We start from the raw sequence: 24,753 nt of genomic DNA, 5'->3' as shown, positions 1-24,753 counted from the left end.
ATATATAATCTATGTCCCAAGTGTTATTTATTTTTATTTATTTATATAGATACATACATATATTCTCTAATTTATATAACTTAATACATTTTAATTTTTTATTATAATAAAAATTTATAATATACTTTTTGTATTTTTATAACTAAAATACAGCCATGAGTCACGTTTCTTGAACGAGAAAAATGTTTCTACTTACAACTTGGTAAGCTAGTTGATAAATCAGGACTAGAAATTTTACCTCCTGAGCCCGAGGTGACAAAAAAAAGTGAGAAAAATTTGGGGAAAATAGATTTTTTTACCACCCGATTTATTATTTGTTTAGAAACCTACCACTGAACTATAATTTTTTTTTTTTTTGCCACTAATGTTAGGTTCGGATTTTTTTTTGTCACTAACGTTAGGTTCAGATTTGATTATTAACACTATGTTATTCTTTTTAGAGTTAATTGCATTTGGCACCCTTTTGATTTCAGCATGTTGCACATTGCACCTAATAGTTTTGGAATAAACACTATGCAGCCCCTTACTTTTAACCCGTAGACACTTTGCACCCTTTCCGTTATCTTCTGCCGTTACCGTTAACTTTTGAAGGGGCATTTTGGGAAATTTTATTATATTTAATTAAAATCATACCTTTATTTAAATTTTCCGACCATCTAAACGATATTTTTTGGAAATCTATTTTTCGGTAGTCTGCAATATAATAGTGATCTGTGTCTATATCTTTATATGTAGTACTTCATATGTGTCGAGTACGAGAATATGGATTTTTTTACTCAAAAAGGAAATCTCAAAATTAACTTATGGAACTATATTTATAAAAAGTGGGAACCTTATAATACGGGACAAGTAGTGGTAAAGAACTATAAAGTCAAGTGATACTATATATTTCTGGAGTCTTAAAATAGTTCATAAAACTAAATTTTTTAGGTTCTTAAAATGCCTGTTAAACTCTCGTACTTCAAGGTAAACTAGCTAGGGGACATATAGATGACTGTATATATTTTTATAGACACATATCATATCACCATAATATTACAGACTACCACTATGTTTTTATAATGCTAAAAAAATAACATATTGTTAATAATCAAATCAAAACACAACGTTAGTGACAAAAAAAAAAAATCCAACATTTTTTTAAGGAAAAAAAACCAACATTAAATATTATTCAGAAAAAATAAAATAAAATAATTTTTGAAATTTTTTGGAGTCTCAAAATGCGTGTCCAACTCTCGTCCTCCAAGGCAAAGTACCTAGGACACTACATAAAGATATAGACATAGATCGCCATTATATTGCAGACTAACACTATATTTTAATAATATTAAAAAAATAATATAGTGTTAATAATCAAATCCGAACCTAACGTTAGTGACAAAAAAAAAATCCGAACCTAACATTAGTGACAAAAAAGAAAAAAAATTATAGTTCAGTGGTAGGTTTCTAAATAAATAATAAGTTGGATGGCAAAAAAATCTATTTTCCCAAAAATTTACTCTGTACTGATAAGAAATGACTAGTTAGTAGCAACAGACATCTCAACAGAAAAACAAAACAAGAGGAGGGAAAGTAACTGCTTATCTCCTTCAAATCCAACACCTTATCACCAACCCAATGGCCATGCCACTCGGATTACTTTCTGAAAACAATTCATTGCCGGATGTTGAATCTCACGTTACTATTGGAAATCAAGGCCTGCAAAAAATAATTCTCCAGAAGGGAACTTCATGGAAAACTCCTTCTCTAGGAGACCAAATTCAAGGTTCTTTTCCATTTTCTTACTTGTCGTTTTGTTTTCTTAGAGTATCTATGAATGTATTGCCGAGCTGTCGACAACTGGGCTTATCTTGTTCAACAGTTCATTACAGCGTGTCGTTGGAAGATGGAGAAAAATTTGATTCTAGCTGGAAAAATGGAAAGCCATTCACATTCAAATTAGGCCAATGTACGCTTCTATTTCTCTAACTGCTTTAACTTTATCATTTCTGATTAACGAGACGCGTTGGCTCAGATTACTAATGTACATGCGATACGTGACTACGTGTCATCAATTTGCATTGCAGGTGAAGTTATTAAAGGCTGGGATGAGGGAATTGCTACCATGAAGAAGGGTGAAAGAGCCATTTTAACCATTCCTCCAGAATTAGCCTATGGAGAGAGTGGTTGTCCACCTATGATTCCTCCAAACTCGACATTAGTGTTTGATATTGAATTGCTATCGTGGAATACGATTAGAGATATTACAGAGGATGGAGGGATATTGAAGAAGGTAGTAGAGGAGGGTGAGGGATGGGCCACCCCTAAGGAATTTGATGAGGTTTTAGGTACAATTTCTTCAATTTCTAGCTACATATAATTTGCATACTTGCTTCATCAAAAATATATCATGAAATACTCCCTAATTTTCTTATGCATGGAGAGGTACTAAATTAACTGCATTCAAAACTTTTTTAGTCAAGTACAATGCAAGACTGGAAAATGGAACAATTGTGTCAAAGTCGGAAGAGGGAACCGAGTTCTGTGTATCTGAAGGTAAGTAGCACTTATTCTATAACCATTACAGATACCACCTGGAAATATGTTCTTTATTATTTCTGAAAAACTTAACCTGTGCTCAAATTTAATAGGCTATCTATGTCCTGCCATGAGCAAAGCGGTCAAGACAATGAGAAAGGGCGAGAAAGCAGAGCTATCAGTTAAGTTCTCTTGTAAGTTGACACTATGCTCCCTACTGTAGCACCACTCGCTTTGCTTTTCCCAGACCTACCAATTTCATTATTAACTCGTTTGCTTCAGATGGATGCGGAGAAACTGAAAAGTTTAGTAGTCAAATTGATAGTGGAATACCATCATATTCCAACTTAATCATCGATCTTGAGCTGATTTCCTGGAAAAGTGTCACTGATGTCATGGGAGATAAGAAGGTACTTAAGAAAATAGTGAGAGATGGGAGTGGATTTGATCGTCCGAATGACGGATCCCAAGCAAAAGGTGACTTATTTATAGTTAACATCCAGAAGTTATATAATCCAATTTTCCAAATATGCAGTACTGGCATATTTTCTTGTACATGGATTTATGAAACCTGAATTGAGCTCTGCTTTTGAAGTGATCTACATTGGCAAACTTGAGGACGGGACTATTTTTGAAAGAAAAGGTTCTGATGAAGAGCCATTCGAGTATACATGCTTTGAAGGTACATCAAAACTCTCTCCATTATTTGTACTAAACCTAGCAAAACTAGAGCAAGGACAACGAGTTCCATATTCAAGCCATAGATAGCATTCCTTTGGTGAAGAAAAAATAAAATTGTTGTATATTGCTATGATCTTCATTGTGCTCACACTTTGTCTAGTCTTTTTTCCTGAACAGAACAAATAAATGAGGGTTTGGACAGGGCAGTAATGACCATGAGGAGAGGTGAAAAAGCAACTGTGACAGTTAGCTCCGACTTCTTAGATGGTTATCAAGATGCGGGTTTTGTTTCTGCAGAAACAACCCTTATTTATGAAGTCGAGCTAGTTGACTTCAGTAAGGTGTGATTAATTGTTTTTACTTATTTTGTGAACTACATTATGAGATAAAAACTCATGAAGTGTTTAGAATTGAAGTGTATTGTAAGACTCGTTATACTTTCTTTGGTGAATTTGTCTTGGTTTCTCTAGGAGGCGCCATTCTGGAAAATGGGAACTGATGAAAAGTTAAAAGCTTGTGAAATCAAGAAAGACGAAGGAAATGTACTGTTCAAAGCCGGGAAGTTTTGGCGTGCATCCAGAAAGTATGAGAAGGCATGCCATCTACAAGCACATTGCTCAACTCTTCCCTCTAAATACATATGAGTAGGACTTACCACTACCAGTAACCCTTTATCTCTTTCTTACCTTTTAACTTGATCTCTATACAGGCTTCAAAATATGTTGAGTACGACCATTCTTTCAGCGCTGATGAGAAGAGCCAGGCAAATGCGTTGCAGTTGTCATGTCATCTGAACAATGCAGCTTGTAAGCTTAAACTGGGGGAATTTCTTGAAGCTTCAAGACTATGTACAAAGGTTTCAACATATCCCATTAGAGTTTATGAACAGATAGACATGTTTATCTTGAACCGCATACTATGTTATCTAAGATCTCAAGTCTTACTTCGCCACATAGGGCAGATGATTTACAGTCTTGAGAACCCTACAAAGTTATGCTCCTAAGTGAAGAAAGATTGTCTGTGAACATTCTTATTTTCCCAAAGAAAAGCTAAAATCTAACATGCAATATTTCACGGCTTGATGTCTCAGGTTCTTGAACTTGATCAATTAAATGTCAAGGCATTATTTAGAAGGTCCCAAGCATATCTAAAGATGTCTGAACTAGAAAAGGCTAACGATGACATCAAACGAGCTCTAGTAATTGATCCAGACAACAGGTATGTGCCGAAACCTTCTCTTGCAGACATCACATATTTGTGCTGAAAGTAGCACATGTAGTTGATAACTGCTTTGCCCCAGTATCCTAAAAACAATTCAATGGATTTGCAGAGATGTGAAGCTTGTGTACAAGGAGCTTCAAGATAAGAAGAAGAGATATGTCCAGTATGAAGCTTCATTATTTAGCACAATGGTAGCTAAAATGACTTAGCTTCAGTGTTTCAGCTGTGATTTTTCTTAATTTTTTTTTTTTAACTGAAGTTAGACGGGTCATTGTAGAAACAATATATTCGAACATCCGGTTGCACACTCTTCCTTGATCAAAAAACCAAATTTCTGGTCGAACCATAATTTTTTGGATTTGAAGACGAGAAGAATGTTGTTTGTTTTATATATGATTATCAACTGATACTTCTGCAACTTAATTTTAAGATTTTCTTTTTCTGTATAAAAATAAAACATTTAGATTTTTATACAAAAAAAAGAAAATTTTAAAAATAACTTATAGAACTATGTTTTATAAGAGGCTTAAAATGCATGTCGAGCAGTGAAAAAGAACATATACAATTGATTGGGACAGAGGGAGTATTAAATTTCTTATAATTGTATTTTTGTTTATATGATATATATAATTTTAATGATGATGTTATATGCAACTAAGAACATGTGTATTGCAAATACAAACCGCTAAAAAAACTGAAGCATCTTATTTGCACAGGATTATTATCGAGTGTTCTGAATAAATGAACCCCATAAGCATGATTCAAGTGCTCCAAACAACCATTGAGGTTCACACACTGAATCTTTTTCAGTGACAAATCTAAACATGAGGATTGCAGATATAACAAATGATCAACAAGAATGGAAACAAGTTATTTGCACATGACATTAGAGGAAAATGAGGTTGTCTATGTGATAGAACTCCATAATAGCGAGGTTATCTATATGATAGAACTCCATAAGAGCATATAGGACATGATCCAAGTATTTCAAACAACCATAATTGTTAACACTGGTACAAATGTAACCATTTTGCATAATTGCTCCCAAGAAAAAATAATAAAATTGATAAACTACAAAAGCAATGCGAAAACTTGAGATAGGAAAACCAGCAACATTTCTAAGATCATACTATGCGAACAATTTGTCTCAATAACACCAAAACAAGATAATCTCGCAAATATGACACGTTATAAAGCAGAACTAAGGCAATGATAGAACTAGAATCCATAAAATTCAGAAGTCTTTTGCTCTGTCTCATCCTTTTCAGCATTAGTAATCCACACCAACTGACAATCCCTTAACTAATTAGCGATCAGATGTTGACCCCTTCCCTTGTTCAAGGTTCACTTACGATGCACATTTAATACCGTCTACATATGCAACAGAACATGAAGAGTAGAAGACTTCTAGCAAGTTCCCAATGCTATACATTTTCTCTTATCACGCCAAAGTAGAGTCTCCACAAAAGGTTTAATGATGAATGGTGGTTTAGAGCCCTTTTTATAACTGAAATTTAGAGTCAAACAATCACATGAACTAATGAATTCATATGGTTCATGAGTATCAAGATCATATGAAATCAAATTGTTTGATTTTGTCAGTATTGGTTCACCACTGTTCCTTAAACCCAAGACATCAGCCCGAACATTTTCACTTAGATCAACACTCATTAATTTCTCCCAAGAAAACACATCTATCTCATCTTCTTTCAGTACCCAAATGTCCAAGTGACGAGATTCATCGTTCAAAACAAAGTAAGCAATCGACTGACCAAATTGATGAAAAACAGGATAGTCAAGCTGACGATCCTGGAGTCCAAACCAGTCGGGCACCAAAATTCTTCGCAGTACTTCTGTCCTAGTATTAAAGTACATAATATATTGCTGATCAAAATCCGTAGCTACCCAAAATGCAGTACCATTAACAAAAACAGATTGATCAGTACACATGCCAAATATTAAAAAATCATCCTGATATATGGCTTTCCAAGACCTAGTTTTTAGACTATAAACACCGATCACTGCTGAATGCGGATCAATTTCATAGGGGTCAGGTGAGCCGGGGTCGTCGGGGTCAGAGGGGTCAGGTTCAAGTTTGACAACATTTACCACCACATAATCATCAACTTCAGGTAAATACCCAGCCATCCAACCAATCTCCTCATGAGTAAATACCGAAAGAGGTGAAACCCCAAGAGGTGTATAAATCTGGACAAGAGGATTCCAGATATACAAATTAGGATCATAATTAGGCTTTCGAAAAGCCATGGAAGACACACAAACCAACCCATTTGATAATGCATACCATTCATTAATATCAAAGTCAAAAGGGTATTCAACTGAGCAGTATTCTTGAAATTGATTATCATCAGAATATACAGTAAACATGTGGGTCTTAACATTGTGAAAAAGTAGATACCTAGGATTATCATGGGCTGTGAGTTTCTGATGATTTAAGTGGAGAGTGACAAACATACGAGATCTTATAATATGGTACCATGATTTTTGGACAGCTCCGCAACGTAAGACGGACTTAACAGGGAGTCTTTTGAAAATCTCCGACAAGATCTCTTCTGGGAAGTCATAGGAGGGAGTGTACTTGGGCTTTGACAAACTCATTTTTGTTCAATTGATTGGAGGAGGCTGCGGCTGTAATTAGGGTTTCATTTTATAAGGTGTATGCAACTCCTGGGTCTGCTTAGTTAAAGTGAAAGTCTCCCTCCGTTCTTGTGTCTACTGTTTATCTCGACTAGAGTATATGGTTTTTATAACTTTTTGATTGATATTTATATTTCTAAATTAAAAAAAAATATTAACTTAAATTCAAATACAAAATAAATTAATATTTCCTAATTAAATTATACAATCAGTTGAACTTGGTAATTAAATGATATTGATTATAAAATAATATAATCAATACTATCCTTGGTCTCATTTAATCATGCAATCAGCATTATAACAAAGTTAATTAAAAATATTACTCCCTCCATTTTAAATTATACATGATTTAATTTTTTAACATAAAATTTAAATTATTTAATCACATAATTAAAATTACTTTATTGATAAAAATACATGATCAATATTTTAATCAGAATTTTAAAAACAATGATACTTTAAATTTTAGTAAAGATTAAAAAATTCAAATTTGTGCTAAATTACCACGATGATCAGTTTCATTTATTACTTTGACAGTAGCCGTGTGGTTGGTGCGGTGATGTGGTCTATGCGTGACCATCAGCACAAACTAAACCCAATTCGACTCTTCCCGTAGCTACTCTTCTACAAAAACAATATGGTCAAATCTCCACCTACCCCTTCTTTATATTCCACACTTGTGAACAAACCAACCCAACCTACCATTTCTCCCCATGGCTCTCCTCCTGCTCGCTGCATCCTCCCTCCTCATTCTCGCAGCTCTCTACACCATATATCAACGGCTGAGATTCAATCTCCCTCCCGGCCCTCGCCCCCTCCCCATCGTCGGGAATCTCTACGACATCACGCCACTCAAGTTCCGCTGCTTTGCTGATCTTGCCAAAGTCTACGGCCCCATCTTTTGTCTGCGCCTCGACTCGAGGCTTAACGTTGTTGTGACAACGAGTGAGCTGGCTAAGGAAGTGTTGAAGGAGAATGATCAGCAGTTGGCGGATAGGCACAGGAACAAAGCTACTGATATTTTTAGTAGAGGAGGGAGTGATTTGATTTGGGCCGATTATGGGCCTCATTATGTGAAGGTGAGGAAGGTTTGTAATCTGGAGCTTTTTACTCCCAAGAGACTGGAAGGTTTGAGGCCTATTAGGGAAGATGAAGTCACTGCGATGGTTGAGTCCATTTTCAAGGACTGCACTGCTTCTGGTATTCTTCTTTCTTTTTTTCGTTTCTGTCTCATGAGTCATATTTGGATTTTGATATGACTGGGGCCACATACTTTCCGATAAAATATAAACAATTATTTTTTAGGTCAATACATGAGACTTAATTAATTATCATTATGGCGTTTATTTTTGGAGATTTTGTGTTTAATTGTTATTGTCGCATTTATTGTGAGTGTTTGAGTGTTTTTGTTCTACTTATCGCAATAAATTAGCGCGGTAAGTATGTCCGTAAGGTTGCGAGCTGTGGACTGTGGACATGTTCGTATTAACAGCCCACTCATCATATTTCGATGCACAAATCTGTCTCAAGTCTAAGCAAGGTCCATGGTCTAATTATACAACTACTGTATTTATTTAGTTTTGTATATTTCGAGTATGGTCTACGTGGTTCGTACATGTCCATACAAACAAAGTCTAGATAATTACTTGGCGTGTGTTGATTTTTACGTTGGAACAAGTACAATTCATACCCCCTCGCCGATGTTTTATTTGAATGGGGTTGGTACAGGGTATTGTTTGGTTATCAAGTACTGTTAGATCATCTTTCCCCACTAATATTTTTTATTCCAAATCTTGTCTCAATTATTTTTCCTAAATGAGTAGAAAACAAATGATTAAATTATTTTTTTGTCAAAAACAAATGACTAATTTTAATTGAGTGATTTATGTGCATATCGAGGGTTATATTATTATTGATGTGAGTTGAATCGATCAAACATGCCAACTAAGATTTTTTAAAAAATGAAAACAATTTTCGGGATACCTAACATTTTCCCTGTGCACCTTTAAATTTCCATTACAATTCACACTTTACAATCATCGTTCATGGCAATGTCTTCAACAGGCTTATTTTCTCATTAATGGGTCATGTATTTTTTTATATAGTACGTAACTATATATTTTCCCTAAAAATAAGTATTTATTTTTACAAATAATAAATGTTTAATGCCACATAATTACTAAATTCCGAAAAATAGTATAGAAATGTGAAATTGTTATTGGAAATGGGTCCATATTTTTGCAGAAAAAAGTGGAGCCTGTCTTTTAATTTAAGTGCCTTCTGGATAGTTAATGTGGTAGGTCAATATTGGAAACTTCCTTCTGCATTCTAAATATGATGAGAGATGTCAAATTCAAGATATAGGAACAGAGTATTTAATCAACAAGTCCTTTTATGTATTTGCAGATAAGCAGGGGAAGAGTTTGCTGCTAAGGCCTTATTTAGGATCAGTAGCGTTTAACAACATAACAAGACTGTCATTTGGGAAAAGGTTTGTGAACGCGGCAGGTGGGATTGATGAGCAAGGACAAGAATTCAAGGGAATTGTTTCTAATGGTATTAAGATTGGTGCTAAAGTGTTCATGGGAGAGTATGTGCCATGGCTTCGCTGGATGTTCGCAGGAGAAAATGATGTACTTAACCAGCACGAAGCTCGTCGGGCACGCCTTACAAAGCAGATCATGGCAGAACATACTCTTGCACGCAACAAAACTGGTGGTGCTAAAGATCATTTTGTTGATGCTTTGCTTACTCTTCAAAAACAGTATGATCTCAGTGATGACACTGTTATCACTCTTCTATGGGTAAGCATACAAGACTTTACCCTTTTTCCCTAGACTAAGTTACACGGTTTATTTGAAATTAGATAATTTCTTGATTGAACCTATGAAGAAAAAGAAGCCAGCGTACCAGCATTCAATGCCAACTTGCTTGATGCTTACCTGAAAATGAATATGCCAACTTGCTGAAGTTGATAGATTTAATGATCGAACAACCAATGCACTAGTATCTAACTCCAACTCGTGGTGTGCAGGACATGATCACTGCAGGAATGGACACAACTTCAATCTCAGCAGAATGGGCAATGGCGGAGCTAGTCAAGAACCCAAGGGTACAGAGGAAGGCCCAAGAGGAGCTAGACCGGGTAATCGGGTCAGACCGGATTATGACTGAGGCTGACTTCTCCAAGCTCCCTTACCTGCAATGTGTAGCCAAGGAAGCACTAAGATTGCACCCTCCCACCCCTATGATGCTCCCTCACAAAGCCAGTGCCAATACCAAACTCGGAGGCTACGACATCCCTAAAGGGTCCATCGTGCACGTTAATGTATGGGCTATTGCCCGTGACCCTGCATTGTGGAAGGACCCTCTCGAGTTCTGGCCTGAAAGATTCTTGGAACAAGATGTTGACATGAAAGGCCACGATTTTCGACTACTTCCATTTGGTGCTGGGAGGCGAATTTGCCCTGGTGCTCAGCTTGCCATAAACTTGGTGACATCTATGTTGGGACATCTTTTGCACCATTTTACTTGGACTCCGCCAGAAGGTGTGAAGCCAGAGGAAGTTGACATGACAGAGAACCCTGGAATGGTGACCTATATGAAAACACCAGTGCAAGCTGTTGCTACTCCTAGATTGGCAGCAGAGTTATACAAGCGAGTGCCTCTGGACATTTAGTAACAAGTTTTGTGTTCCATGATTAGGCAATTCATATCCACATGTTATGTATTTTGGTGCTTTCTTCTTAAGATGCATCGGCTAATATCGATTACAATAAATTTTACTGTATCTAAGTGTGTAGCAATATTCTTTTCTATGACATCTTACAGTCTAAAAGCGAGTTACTTGGGCAGAGCCAACAAAGAACTACTAGAATTGAATGGTTTTGGTATTATCTGGAGCTACGTAAATAATAATATAATATACCTCAAAAGAACACTTTTTCCGGGTATACACAAATGGTATCAAAACATTGTTTGCATTCGACACTGAACAAAATCTTATATTAAGATATATAAATAATATAGCTTAAAGAGCTAGTTTTTTAAAAATTTAAGAGTCCCAATACTCAACTCAATTTTTTTAATGAAAATATCACTATAAATTTTTAAGTTACTTTTAGTAATAAAATATTACAAGACAAAATGATAGAGAACTTAGTGAAAAAATGTTTCGTTCTTTTTTTTTTTTTACATCATTATGAAAACTTAACACCTCTTCGTATAATTTTTCGGAATGCATTTCTTTCTAATTTCATAATGATGAACTAATAATATATTGACAACTCATTTTTCGCAAAATTTTGAATTCTTTTTGAATGTTCTAATATTAATCTAAAATAAATAATATATTATTATAAGTCATATTATATCTTATCATGTACAATGATTTATAGGTAAAATAATACTCATATATTTTACAATAAATATATAAATGAATGGACATTAAAAAACTAGAAAATGATTATATCTGTGTATGGTATCTTTGCTGTATATTTTTCAAAAAGAATATAATTTTCCAAAAAGAATCAAATATTAGATGCATTTTTTTTTAGAAAAATATTAGATGCATTATTATTTAGCAAAAAAAATAAACATTAGATGCATTATTGTTTTATTATCTTCTATACGCTAGCTAATTGCTCAGCTTTTCTCAATTTTGACCTTTTTTTCTGGAAAAGGACGATAATTGGTCAATTTATAAGTATATTGTGTTTGGATGTCGTTTAGCTGTAAGAAGAGGAGAATACATCAAGAAGTTAAACTAAGACACAAGAGGTCAGAACCCAACAAGTCTCGGAGTTACGATGGGTTGGGAGGAAGACAACACATGTTTCCGAGGATGTTGCCGCAGCCAAACAATCCCTCTTCATCTTCCCTCTTCTTCTTATATTCTCTCTGCCCCTATTGCTCGAGGTAACATATCCCTACAATTCTTCTTACATATCTCTTTATGTTCTATTTTCCTGTTTATTGATGTCAAGATTTTTCATGTTATAGGGGCTGAGAGTATTGTTTATGAAGCCACCTTGAATGGTCAAAGAGTTGCTGTTAAAAAGCCCATCTTGTCTACTTCTCAAGACATTGATAGGTTTCACAAGGAATTGCAGCTTCTATGGTCAGTCCTTAATTTTATATTATTTACTTATTTTCATCTCTGTTTCTATGGACACATTGTATTATGTATGTACACATTGTATTAAATTTATGTATGTACAGATTGAACATTGTTTTCTTAAGTTTGCATACATTAATTTTAAATATCGTTCATAATTACATATGATAATTGCATAGAAGTGGACTAATTTGTTTACATACTTTTCAAGAGAGAGGGGGGAAGGTGTTTCAGGGAGTTATATATGTAGATGTTTGGTACAGTAATGATTTTGGGTTATGTATTTGATTTGTATGTAATGTGGCAAATGAAGCAAGTTGGATCATCCAGGGATTGCCAGGCTAGTTGCTGCAAACGGGAAGCCTCCGAATTACATGTTTTTCTTCCAATTCTACGAATCTGGAAGTCTTGCAGACAAGATACATGTGGATGAATGGTGTCCCAGTATTGATCAGGCTTTACTAATCACGTTGCAGCTTGGTATAACCTGAATGACTCTGATTTTCTACTTTATAAACGAAATTAGTATACATATATGGTGTCTGTGTCGCACTAATAAGGCTTTGAAGGAAAATTTTATATCACAAGAAACGCAAGGGACAATTCTGATCCCTTCACGCCTCAGAAAATTCCAATTGTATGAAAAGCCTCCACATTAAGTTCGGTAATAGTTATGAACAATTTTAAGCTCTCGTGTAGCTATACGTTTTTAAAAAATCGCTCCATTTGCTAATACATTGTCAGGCCGCTCTTTTTCAGCTTGGTTTCCCTTTTTTCATGCACTTATAGGCTAATTGTTTCTTGCTGTAGCAAATTGGTGTGTAGTTCCTAGCGAGTATCTGACTAGCTTTCACAAAATATTTCATAACATATGCGGTGGGATGGTCCTGAGGTAGATAGGTAATTTAGATCATGTATTTGCAGAAACCTTTAAAGTTGCTTTCTGGTTTTACTGTTTATATTTCAAGAATAAGAAAACCTTTATCCTGTTTCATTACACGCAACAAGTTCATAAATATTATTCATATGTAAGAATATTAAATTGATTTGATGCTAGCTGAGGAGATTAATTGTGCTTGATATGTCTTTCATAAGATTATTGTAGCAAGTTTCGCCTAAGTAACGAAATCTACATCAATAATTAGGTGACCCTGGTTTAGTAATAAATAATAATCTGAATTAATGCACTGAAGCTGTTATGGCATGAGCTTCTCTAGGCCTGAGAAAAGCTCCTTCTAGACCACGACCAACGAATGAAACAACACGAAAAATGTTGATTTATATGGCTTTGATATTGCTTCTATAGTTCTATGTAGTGGCCAACCATTGTATATAAGCACCACGTTATGTAGAGTTACACTAGACATTAGTCACATTACATCCTTCAATTGATCCACGCTCTATTCAGCCAGAGCCTAGAGAAGCTGGCTGAGTGAGAATGGACAATTACATTCCTCAATCGATCCACGCGCTATTCAGTCAGAGCCTAGTGAAGCCTGCTGAAAAATAGAAGCCTTTAGGATTTGCAAATCAGTTCATGAGCCACGTCTAATTGTTATTAGTTTTTCATTTTCAAAACTAAAAAATTGTTGCCTTAATAATAAATTATGTATACTGTTTTTTTTGGTTTTTTGTGTTTTTCATTTCAGTGTACATGGATTCTAGATGCAACTTTCCTTTGTACTGATTTTGGATTCACTAACTAAACAGACTTTGATCAGTATATTTAACCAAGCTTATAAATTTCATGTTTTTTCACAGCAAATGCTCTGAAGTATCTACATGATCATGGTATTGTACACAGAGATGTGAAACCGGCAAATATTCTCGTAAGTACCCATTCTTGCTTTGAGCAAGTTTACTCTTGTGAAAATTTAGCAGCCACTCATTTCCCCTGGTTTGGATGAGTACAAGACTTGAGTTCTTGATGTATTATTTGTTGATACTCGCACGTCTTCTATGCAGCTTGATGGAAACCTTAATCCACATCTGGCAGACTTTGGATTAGCAGAGTACATCAGAGATATCAAACAAGTTTCCACTGAAAATTGGAGATCTTCTGGCAAACCAACTGGTGGTTTCCATAAAAAAAACATGGTAGGCACACTCATTTACATGGCACCTGAAATATTGAGGAAGGAGTTACATTCTGAAAAATCAGATGTCTACAGTTTTGGAATATCAATCAAGTAAGATTTTTTAGCAAGGCTTCTTTTTCCTGCCAGTAAACCAGTTAAACTACGGGAAAGTTGGAAAGTTCTTTTGCTTAACAGAAAATAGCGGTCTAATTGTATCTCAGTCTGGTGTACATCTTAAAACATTACCCAGGCCACAAAACCTTCCAGTTTTGCAGAAGTAAATGATACTCCATAGGTGCATCATGCATTGTTGACCATACCCTCTCTCTCTAGTCTACACACACACTACACCATGCGTTCCTGGAACCATGAATCAACACCTTCAGTCAACATTACAAGTATATTTCAAATGCTTGTCCATATTTCTTTGAATCAAGTGATCTGTTTGTGTTTGTTTTCTTAAAACTATTTTATTAAATTTAAGTGACACGATACATACAAACTTGTATTAATACAGGATCCTACGCTTTAAAATTTTCTATACTTTTGAAGATAAAAAAAATATTACTCTTTGAAGTTAACTTCCAAATTAACATAATATTTTACACTTTGCAGTGAGCTTTTTACTGGTGTGGTCCCTTACACTGATCTTCGAGCAGAAGCACAGGTTAGTCTCGAATTTCCCTTTAAATTTTGCTATTAGTAATAATGGCTGTATCTTAGTAGTTGGTATTTATGCATTTGCAAGTTAAAAGTTTGCTCTCAACTATATCACACAAGAGAATTCATGAATAATTTCAGTGCATAAGATCACACAACGCTATGTATGATAATTATCCTTCAGGCTTTTGTTTACAACCACTACTCTTTTGTTATCACGGTGTCTTGTGGCAAATAATAATTTTATGCTGGCAGGCCCACACTGTGCTGGAAATGAATTACACAGAGCAACAACTTACAGCAGCTGTGGTATCTGAAGGATTGCGCCCTGTTCTTGCTGGAAATGAGCCTGGTGCCCCACAAAGAATAGTGTCACTGATAGAGAGATGCTGGGAAGCAAATCCTCATAATAGACCTTCTTTTGATGATATAATTATTGTACTCGATTCTATATTAGAGAAGAGTATCATTAGAGCAACGGAGGAGGAAAAGGTTCCTCCTGAAACTTCCTTAGCTTCTCCATCCCCAGAAACCACAATTCTTCGATCATACCAACAAAGCATCAACTGGTTTTCTCAGGGTGAACGTTTTATGAGAAGTGCTTCTGCAGATTCTTGTGAAGGAATTTGGCGGCTTGATTCTTCAAATGATTCTATGTTATACCATCCAATTCTATCCTGGGGATCCTTTGCTACTACTGGAAGAAGGGAAACTATGGAGGATACACACTTCCTTATGCCCTACCTGTGCAATAATAAGGACATTTATATGTTTGGGATCTTTGATGGTCATCGAGGTAAGTCATACGTTCTCTTTATCTTCCAGGACAACTTGAATTGTTTGTATATAGCAATAGGCGACGCTCCTCAATAAGGATGAACAGCTTCATAGTTCGTAATTACAGGAGTCGTATCATTATATTCCGGTTGTCATCCCAGAAGTGCTATGTACTCACGAGTCATGAAGGTCACCCCTGAAGCGCTATGTACTCTTGAAGGGGAAGTAAATTGTAATAAATGAATGGTTATTGTTTAGTGGAAAGGTGTTCGGGATTAGTTATACAGTAATTTAATTATTAGGATATTCTTCCAACCCAACACTTTCCAGTGCCATTGCAGTACATTAAGAATCGAATGTGACCAAATTCTCTTGCCTCTAAATTCTGTTCTTTCATTAGTTTCTGGTTTTAAGCAGTGAGAAAGTAACAGGCAAAGTTTCTATAATTTTAAAATGAAAATTTGTTTGCAGCACTAGAAAATAAAACCTTACAAGGAACTATTGGTCCCAAAAGGGACTGCTTGTTTTCAATATGCAAATATTCTGGCGCAGCCCCTTTGTTTTGCGTCTGCAGTGAGATTGTAGTAGAAACTGTTGACGTAAAGATTCTCTTAGTAATAAAATGCTCCTTAGTCTTTTCTACTTTTGGCTATTGCTATTGCTAGATAAGAATCTATGGTGTATGTCATGTACACAAATTCCCATAACTAGATTTATCACAATTCTAATTAGAGTTGTCGAAATTCAGGCGCAGCTGCTGCTGAGTTTTCAGCTAGAGCACTACCAGGACTACTGCAAACTTTGGGCTCCACGAACAGGTACCTTTCAGTGATGTGCTCTTTTCAAGTGTTCTACAATATCTGGTATTTTCTATTAGTATTTTAAATCTAAAGCAATGAAACATCTTGCATCTAAATGTAATGCAGTCCTGATGTTGCACTAGTGAAAGCATTCATGGAGGCAGATTTAGCTTTCAGAAATGAGTTGGACTTTAGGCGTAAATCCAAGGAACTTAAACAGAAAGACTGGCATCCTGGCTGTACTGCAGTTGTTGCTCTAATAGTTAGAGACAAGCTGTATGTTGCTAATGCTGGTGATTGCAGGACAATTTTATGTAGAGCTGGCCATTCGTATGCTTTGAGTAGGGTAAGTGGGGAATTGTGTAATTATTAATTTAGTGCAACCAGAGTGATGGGTTGTTTTATTTCTATACTGTTATGCTGTAAATAACCAAGGTTTAATATGTCAGGATCATGTTGCTAGCATTCCTGAAGAGAGAGAGCGTGTGATCAGTTCAGGTGGGGAAGTCAAATGGCAGGTTGATACATGGAGAGTTGGTCCAGCTGCTCTTCAGGTTGTCTTCCTTATAAATTTTACTTTCTATCTTTAAGTGATATTACAAAAGTATATGGATAGACAGTATGCACTTAAGTATTTGCAAAAATTTCAAAATGAGCACTTTGTTGAATATATAAAAAGCAACTTGGCAAGAAGGTATCTCTAACCGTGAACCGCTCAAAAACTGCAAAATTGGTTTATCTTATTCAGTAGGAAATTTTATATATTTTTTTAAAATTTCTCTGTGACAAGGTTACGCGGTCAATTGGTGATGATGATCTGAAGCCTGCTGTAACTGCAGAACCTGAGATAACTGAAACTTTACTATCAGCGGAGGACGAATACCTTGTAAGGACTACTATTTTGATTGTTCTTTAATGGTGCATAAACAAACTGTAGATAAAATTGATGCATTCATTGCTGAAGCCAATTCCAGATATTTTAAGTGCATCTAGTGCTCCTTTGAACTGCTTGAATGAAAGAGAACCATGTTTACTTTAAAATTATATACAATATAAAAAAAAGGGAGAACCATGTTGAACCGGAAAATGGTATGTCAGGTAATGGCTAGTGACGGGCTTTGGGACGTTATGAGCAATGCGGAAGTAGTGAGTTTGATAAAGGATACTGTGAAAGAACCTGGAATGTGCTCAAAGAGATTAGCAACCGAAGCTGCTGCACGAGGCAGCAAAGATAACATTACAGTCATTGTCATCTTCCTACAACCAGTCTCGACAGCAGAGAGAATTTACTAGGTACAATCGGCTCCACATAAAATTAAGTTGAAGTGTACCAAAGGTAAAGTCGTCTCTGTTAAGATTAAAGATGATACACCGATCATTCTTTCAGCAGCAAGACCACATCCACTAGTACTGACTGTATTTATTCTGTAAATCACAAATTATTGTATTGTACACCAACATTATTCGTCAAGATCAACTATATCGAAATGTTTTGCTCAGAGTTAAAGGTCTTGCATGATGATGGGGGAGTCCTGGCATACCGTTTGATAATTTTTATTGGAAAAACATGTCAATTCCATGTATATACTACAATCACACAGGAATAAATCAAATAGATAAATGTGACCGACTCTGTGAGTGAAACTTAACTTAGGATGAGAATATTTGGCGTAAAAACGATTGAGGGTGGCATTATGCAGAAATGCAAAAAGTTATGATTTAGTGGATAATAAAGACATGTCCTAAATCAAGGGAAGGTGTTTATCAGTTCACTACCTTTCATCAGTCATTCCTTAAATAAATTAAATCTTATCAATCACACAAGAAAATTTAAGACAGCTTCGGTTTCTTATTTAAAATAAAATAAAATATGAGAATCAGTTTTCTAATACAAATACAAAACTCAGACTCGAAAATTCGAAATATATCCACGAGAATTATAAGGTACTACGTTACCGTTAACCTCTTGTAGTCTTGTTGGAGTAACGTGTATTTATTTTTATTTTTTTTATAGAAAACAGTGCTGATTAGATGATTGTCCAAGCGAAATCAAAATTTGAAATAGGAAATAAAAATAAACCCCCACTAACCCTCCTCCGGGGCCTTCCTCCTCCCAAGCCTCTCTCTCCCTCCTCTCTCTGTAGTCTCCACGCGCGCAGTCACAGTCATTCAAGCAGTGGCATCCAAATCAACCCATTTATCACTTCCCCAATTTCATCTCCTTTTCACCTTCACCTCTATTTTTTTATGGAAACACAGTAACTCTCACTTCAGGTCTGTCATTTTCACCATTATTACTGCTTCAATTTCTTTTATTTTCATCTCTTACACAACTTTGCTATCTTTTCATCTTATTATTACCACCGATGATTCATGTTAATGCCTCGTCTGCAAAATGAATAAACCTCGGCACATTCACTTGTCCGAATTCACACCCAATTTCAACTCCTAGGTAATAATACACAACACACGTCTTTAATTTACTCGTACAATATATTTGCCCTTCTGCATGGGCATGTTACTACTGGCTTATTACATTATTTTCATGCCAATTTTTTCTTTTGTTTTCATCAGATTGATTATGCTATTCATGTTTTCTAGACTAGTTTCGAGATTTGGTTTATGTTTTTTTTTATATGTTTAAATAAATATAAGTTCAGCTGGTTGTGGCAGTTCTGATTTCGGACAGTTCTGTTATCTGTACCATTATTCTTCATTTTTACTCTTTTTTTTCAAATTTCATTACTGTGATACTGGAGATCTCTATCAACTATATGGTTTGATTCTGTTTCTTCTGTTTCCATGGCCATTATAATTTTTTTCAATTTTACCTTGACATGTTATGAGTCGAAAATATTGTGTATCGTGTACAAATTATTTCCCCCCATCAATTGCAGCATACACCCCATCTGTTATATGTGTATATGCCAAACGATTACCATTTTTAAGCTCTTAGTGGAAATTTGAGATGGAAGCGAACCAATTCTTTATTACCTTTCGTTGTAGTTTGTTATGCATGGACAGTATGGAGGGAATAAGGACCATGAACCCTTGGCCTAATGCAAATTATCTGAATCAATCAAATGATGTTGCTCTCAGCCTGGATGAACAGCTCTACCATAATATTCACCTTGAGGTATGTCTACTCTTTCAAGTAAGGGAAACCTTTACTATAATTTTGCATATGCCACGCTAATTAGGTTTGGGTATCGGGATCTACGGTTTCTTTTTGTACTAGGGATTCTGATTTTTAGGTAATACTGTTTAGGGGAGACGTAGTTGATTTATGAAGATGTATGGATGTATGCATGCCAGCCACGATAGACTTTGTGATTGTGTGCAACCAAACAAGCTTCTAAGAAGAGCGAATGCTCGATATCATCCATACAATTGAATTTACAGTGTTATTCTTTAATTTTTTACTTCTTTTCCAGAACATGGTGTGTTATTCCTAACTTCTTTGTTTCAATCTGGAAATTTTCGTTCATTTAATTATCTTAAATGTATATAAAAAAGAACAATCAAATATAATATTCACCTCTATGTCACCAATGGGTGTACACACCTGTATAATATTAAGTAAATGAATTTTTTGGGGCAAATTAATGTGTATAAAAGCTTAAGTATCACTACAAATCACTCCCAAAAGAATCTTGATATTCTTGGTGGTCACGGTGTGTCGTGGATGGGTAAATGTCTTTGTATTTGGGCTATCAGATTCGCTTATTTTGAATTCGAAATTGGTACATGATTCCATATTCGACCTGGACCTGCATTGTTACCTGTGGTATTTTGGAATGGGTTAGCTGTTTTTCTTGGTGTTACTAGAGTTGTGATACGAAGGATGGTGATCTTATATTAAATGCTGACAAGACGTCTGGATTTGGTGCCAAAAACTTAGATCTGGGATATTGGACGAGGATGTCGGATTTTTAATGGCGGTGATTATGATTCCTTTGTCCTCATTAACTTATTTTGGACAAATGCTAGTACTATATCCCAGAGACAAAATCACGATAGTTTTAAGAATATCCTCTTTGAACTCGTGTATATATCTTTCTAATTCGACTGTAAATTTATTGTTGTTATCCTATTAGATACATAATGATAGTATCAAGCATTTTAGTCTTTTTTGCAAATATCTTGGAATTCACGGTTTATTTATTTTCAGATACAAATGCTGCGGGAGAGTTACTCATCAGAAGTAGAGATTATACATAAGATGGTCAAAGATCCATGCCCCAAGGTAATTAAATTTGAGCTACATCAATTACTCTGACCTGCCATTAATATTCTTATTTAATTGTAGCACATCAATTATCTGACAGCATTGGTAAAAAAATATCATAAACTGATAGCAACTTGTTTGATTCTAAAATTACCTTACCTGTATCTTATCATTCTTTCATATTGTTTTGTCGACAGGCCCTCAGTGGGGCATCTTTAACGAGACATCAGAAAAAATTGGGTGTTGCAAGAATGATTACAAGGGTTCTGTCCAGTAGGGAAGCTGACTTAGCCCGTTACTCCAAGGATAAAGTTAGGCAACGTCTGAATACAATCAAGTGGCATCTTGAAGCAATCAGGAGCAAGAGGCTTGGTTCTATGAGCCATCATGAACATCATCCACCTGCTGATCATTTTAAATCTCACTCACAGAAAAATGATAACATGGAGATGATATCTAGTCAGATGGATCAAGGCTTGACAAACCAACATGCATCTTTGCCACAATCATCAATACAGCAAGGGTTTTCGGTTTCACGTGAAAATTCGATAAATTCACTTTGCAATGACAAGTTGGTGGGATATGCTTTGTCTTCGTTCCAGAACAGTCCTAAAAGCTTCAAACAGCAGTCTCCTACTAATTATGCAGAACAGATAACCATGTTGGATTCACCCAATATAGAATGTCAGTTTGGCGTGGAGAAAGGAAGTCAGAGTCTATTGCACCATGGTTTAAGGAAATCTCTACACAAACAGAATCTGTACTCACAACAGAACCCATTGCCAAGTAACATTGCCAGTTCCTTAGTACCAACCATGAGCAGAGTTCTTACAAGTTCTGTTAATTATTCTCATGCTGTCAAACAAAAAGCAAAAAACCAAATAATGAATCTCGAGAAAATGAAGCAACCAGTACAGAAATCACGGATTGAGAAGAAAATGCAACAGATGGTAGTGCAAAAGGAATACGGTCTTGAGCATCACAAACTATGCATCCAATCTGCCGGATATTCCCCTCAGATATTGACATCTTCCTTACCATCCACTGATCATGAGAACCAATCTTTTTGCACAGAAAATACAATACACCTTCAAAGACCCGTTGTACCAGTTGAACAGTCCCAAACATCACGCAGGAAATATGCCCCTGCTGGAAGCTCCCAAGATACAGGAGCTCCTTTGTCCATAGAGTTCGATACTCAAGAAATTAGCCTACAGCCGCAACCTGTTAAGCGCTTGATCAAAGTGGTTTGTGGAATATATTTTGCAAACATAATTGCACAAGCATGAGGCACCGACACACACACATGCACACATATACTCCCTCTGGTTCTAAAGAACTGCCATTAGACGTATTAGCACGTACTTTATGATTTATGAAAAAAATACTATGCATGTTATTAAAATTTATTCTAATAAAGATCATGCAGTGAGTACATCTTTTATGCACCTTAAAGTCGTGTACAAAAGACAAATGGAAATTACAATAGAACAGAGAAAATATTAATGTGTCCACTACTCTCAGATGGAGTATCATTTGGAAGACAATATATCACATGCCTTTGATGTTATTTTTAAGTGATGCATGAATTTCGGCTTTCCATCAAATAATTTTCGAATTAATTTAACATACCATATTTACTGTTATCACAATCTGCACATTTTCACACTAATTATTTCATAGTCACTTCTGGTACATATTTGGTTTCAGGTTGAATCAATGTCTACCGAGGCATTATGCGCCTCGTTACAAGAATTTAATGCAGTAATCAATTTGGTCGATAACAATGGTACTGGATCAGGATATCCGATACTAGAAAGAAATATCATCTCAAGTGATATCCCTTCACATGATAAAGTGAATCGGCAAATAAGTGCAATGGCCTTTAATTCTTTATCAAGTTTCAGCAGAGGGACATTTTCAAAAAGGGGGTGCAACCAGGCGGCTGACATGATTTTAACTCCGACTTATAGGATTAAGAAGCTAAAGATGGAGGTATTACATATATAGATGCATATCCGTTTGTTCAGTGTACGTAAACCTTTTTAATGAGTTTGATGTCTACAAAATTTTAGTACACCTCAAGAGTCTGTTTACTTAACTTGCCTATTTTTTGGATGCGCAAAGGACCTGCATTGAGACAACATAGGGGGCGGGAGATGGGCGTTATTTTACTGTTTCTGAGGCATTGCCTAAGATATATAAACAGTGTGGACAATCTTTTAGTTGTTTTATGGGCTCCAAGGCGAGTGCCATATCGGCTATCGCCTAAGTCTGAGCTTTGGAGCATGTATTGAAGTTGTCACATATATGATATATGGATCTGGCATGTGTGTTAGATTATAAAGTTTTAAACTATGAAAAGAGAAAGCAGATTTTTTGCTAAATTATATGCACCAAATAATTTTATTTTTGCCGTGTTCACATATTTTTACCTGTGCATGCATATAATAATAATATGTGTAGTAACCTTCATGGTCGAAATGAACCTAAATGCTACATAATAGGTGAAGTTGAGTGATAGGGATCAGTGTCATACTATAGGAATAATGGTCACTCTGGGTCATGATTATACAAATGAGCGCCAATCTCCACTATATTCAGCTCTTTATCTTTCATGTTCTGGGTTATCTCTTTCTTCTAAATAAAAGTGAGGCAAAGACATAGTATTTGGTTACCTGCTGTTCTTGCTACCATTTCAGTTGAACATGCATAGTCCCTTTAATCCTTGTCAACAGTTTTCCTAAGATTATTACTTCAATTACTTCCTACTAATTAGTTATTACAATTACTTCTTGTGATATGCTGGGTTTTTTGGTGTGTGTGTTTTTTATATATATAAAAGATGTTAATTTTCTTCTATGCAGCAAAATAGAGATATATTTGGGGAGATCAGAGCAATAAACCTGCAGCTAATTGAAACCTCGTTAGATGTGGACTTTGGCTTGCCTGAAGATGCTGCTAGAGCTGGAGTTGGTGATGGAACAATTATTAGGTGTTCATATAATGCCGTGGGCACTCTTGCTAAATCCTTAAGAATGCAATATGCGTCCTCGCCAACAGTAAGATTTATTAGTTTGCTAGTTTTGGAAATTCACGTTTCTCTTGCCATCTATTAAATTGTTTTGCATGTATCTCAGTTGCCGGACTTTATCATGCTATGGCTTGTTCCTGCTGATTATCCTCACTCTTCACCTATGCTATTAGACACAATGCCTGGCCAGTGGAGGTTAGAAATCATATAGAATCTATATAAGTAGCCTAAATTTTTTGCCTTTCAATTAAATTGCCTCTAATATCTCGTAGATAAACGAATGCACAATTGCATTCCCACTTGATATGGGTGCAACTCTTTTCTCTTTTTTTTTTTGCAAGATGTGACAATACTATCTGCTTAATAAGCAAAATATACATGGATTTGAAATAATTTCAGCCTGTTAGTTGAACAGAAACCATAAGAATTTCTGCCTGGCTTAGCCTTTTAGTTTTGCTGAGATAGCTTCTGTGTTTGTGGTGCAGTGAAGTTTATAAAGATATGTCAGAGAAGTTAGTTTTGAAACTTAATCAGTCGATTCAAACACTCTCACACCCAATTTCGCTGGAAGAGATGGTTAGAAACTGGGACGCTTCAGCACGTGCAGTTTTTACCGAGTTTGCAGAGGAAAGAGTAGGAAAATCGCTGGGCTCAAATTTAAGAACGTGGGAAAATTACATAACTACTCTATGATTATTCTGCCAAATCCTAGTCTTTTATTAGCTTTCATAACAATAGCCAAATTTAAAATATAGGATTGCAATACATTACTAAATTCGTGCCGCAGCTTTGCTCTCAACATCGCATCTTTTCAAACACTCCAAATGCGGTTCTTTCTTCTTCTTTTTTGTGACAGAAGAAAAAAGTGGTGTTTTCTATATTCAAATATATGAGAAATTTAAACAATGATTCAGCATTAATTTAATTATTTATCAAGTGATAGATTTTTGGAATAGGACAATGAGTTCCAAACCATCCCAGAA

General features: G+C 35.5%; 5 protein-coding genes across 9 annotated transcripts; 4 read left to right on the top strand and 1 right to left on the bottom strand.

The window, feature by feature from the left end:
* The first annotated feature begins 1,526 nt into the window (after positions 1-1,526).
* On the top strand, positions 1,527-4,808 carry LOC108225311 (70 kDa peptidyl-prolyl isomerase). Of its 3 annotated transcripts, none has more exons than XM_017400146.2 (12): positions 1,529-1,765; positions 1,862-1,948; positions 2,067-2,327; positions 2,458-2,535; positions 2,631-2,711; positions 2,800-2,994; positions 3,113-3,199; positions 3,376-3,539; positions 3,669-3,791; positions 3,908-4,054; positions 4,289-4,416; positions 4,529-4,808. In XM_017400146.2, exons 1-12 carry the CDS (start codon positions 1,618-1,620, stop codon positions 4,626-4,628), a joined length of 1,599 nt encoding a protein of 532 aa, XP_017255635.1. In that variant the 5' UTR covers positions 1,529-1,617; the 3' UTR covers positions 4,629-4,808. The 3 variants fall into 3 exon arrangements, 2 of the variants coding, with proteins under 2 accessions (XP_017255635.1, XP_063935788.1); XM_064079718.1 differs by having other exon boundaries at positions 1,589-1,765; positions 1,872-1,948; XR_010284595.1 differs by lacking the exon at positions 4,529-4,808 and having other exon boundaries at positions 1,527-1,765; positions 3,669-3,781.
* Positions 4,809-5,402: 594 nt separating this feature from the next.
* LOC108226273 (F-box/kelch-repeat protein At3g23880-like) lies at positions 5,403-7,166 on the bottom strand. The gene has a single exon (XM_017401217.2). The coding sequence runs from the start codon at positions 7,036-7,038 to the stop codon at positions 5,827-5,829; it is 1,212 nt and encodes a 403-aa protein (XP_017256706.1). The 5' UTR covers positions 7,039-7,166; the 3' UTR covers positions 5,403-5,826.
* Positions 7,167-7,719: 553 nt separating this feature from the next.
* On the top strand, positions 7,720-10,919 carry LOC108227431 (cytochrome P450 98A2). Its single transcript, XM_017402564.2, has 3 exons — positions 7,720-8,277; positions 9,484-9,881; positions 10,112-10,919. The coding sequence occupies exons 1-3, from the start codon at positions 7,791-7,793 to the stop codon at positions 10,754-10,756; spliced, it is 1,530 nt and encodes a 509-aa protein (XP_017258053.1). The 5' UTR covers positions 7,720-7,790; the 3' UTR covers positions 10,757-10,919.
* An 858-nt stretch (positions 10,920-11,777) lies between these two features.
* Positions 11,778-18,015, top strand: LOC108227430 (protein kinase and PP2C-like domain-containing protein). Of its 2 annotated transcripts, XM_017402559.2 has the most exons (12): positions 11,778-11,994; positions 12,079-12,196; positions 12,507-12,673; positions 13,955-14,022; positions 14,159-14,382; positions 14,887-14,938; positions 15,187-15,727; positions 16,457-16,526; positions 16,635-16,854; positions 16,958-17,062; positions 17,299-17,394; positions 17,607-18,015. In XM_017402559.2, the coding sequence occupies exons 1-12, from the start codon at positions 11,886-11,888 to the stop codon at positions 17,799-17,801; spliced, it is 1,965 nt and encodes a 654-aa protein (XP_017258048.1). In that variant the 5' UTR covers positions 11,778-11,885; the 3' UTR covers positions 17,802-18,015. The 2 variants fall into 2 exon arrangements, with proteins under 2 accessions (XP_017258048.1, XP_017258052.1); XM_017402563.2 differs by lacking the exon at positions 12,507-12,673 and having other exon boundaries at positions 11,795-11,994.
* Positions 18,016-18,609: 594 nt separating this feature from the next.
* Positions 18,610-24,644, top strand: LOC108226842 (mediator of RNA polymerase II transcription subunit 15a). Of its 2 annotated transcripts, none has more exons than XM_064079089.1 (8): positions 18,610-18,782; positions 19,515-19,644; positions 20,680-20,754; positions 20,934-21,983; positions 22,447-22,731; positions 23,604-23,798; positions 23,877-23,965; positions 24,256-24,644. In XM_064079089.1, exons 2-8 carry the CDS (start codon positions 19,525-19,527, stop codon positions 24,461-24,463), a joined length of 2,022 nt encoding a protein of 673 aa, XP_063935159.1. In that variant the 5' UTR covers positions 18,610-18,782; positions 19,515-19,524; the 3' UTR covers positions 24,464-24,644. The 2 variants fall into 2 exon arrangements, with proteins under 2 accessions (XP_063935159.1, XP_063935158.1); XM_064079088.1 differs by having other exon boundaries at positions 18,610-18,960.
* The last annotated feature ends 109 nt before the right edge of the window (positions 24,645-24,753 follow it).

This window comes from Daucus carota, chromosome 6 (assembly GCF_001625215.2).
Source record: "Daucus carota subsp. sativus chromosome 6, DH1 v3.0, whole genome shotgun sequence".
Taxonomy (NCBI): domain Eukaryota; kingdom Viridiplantae; phylum Streptophyta; class Magnoliopsida; order Apiales; family Apiaceae; genus Daucus; species Daucus carota.
The sequence above is the reverse complement of the archived record's forward strand: the minus strand, read 5'-3'. Positions and strand labels throughout refer to the sequence as shown.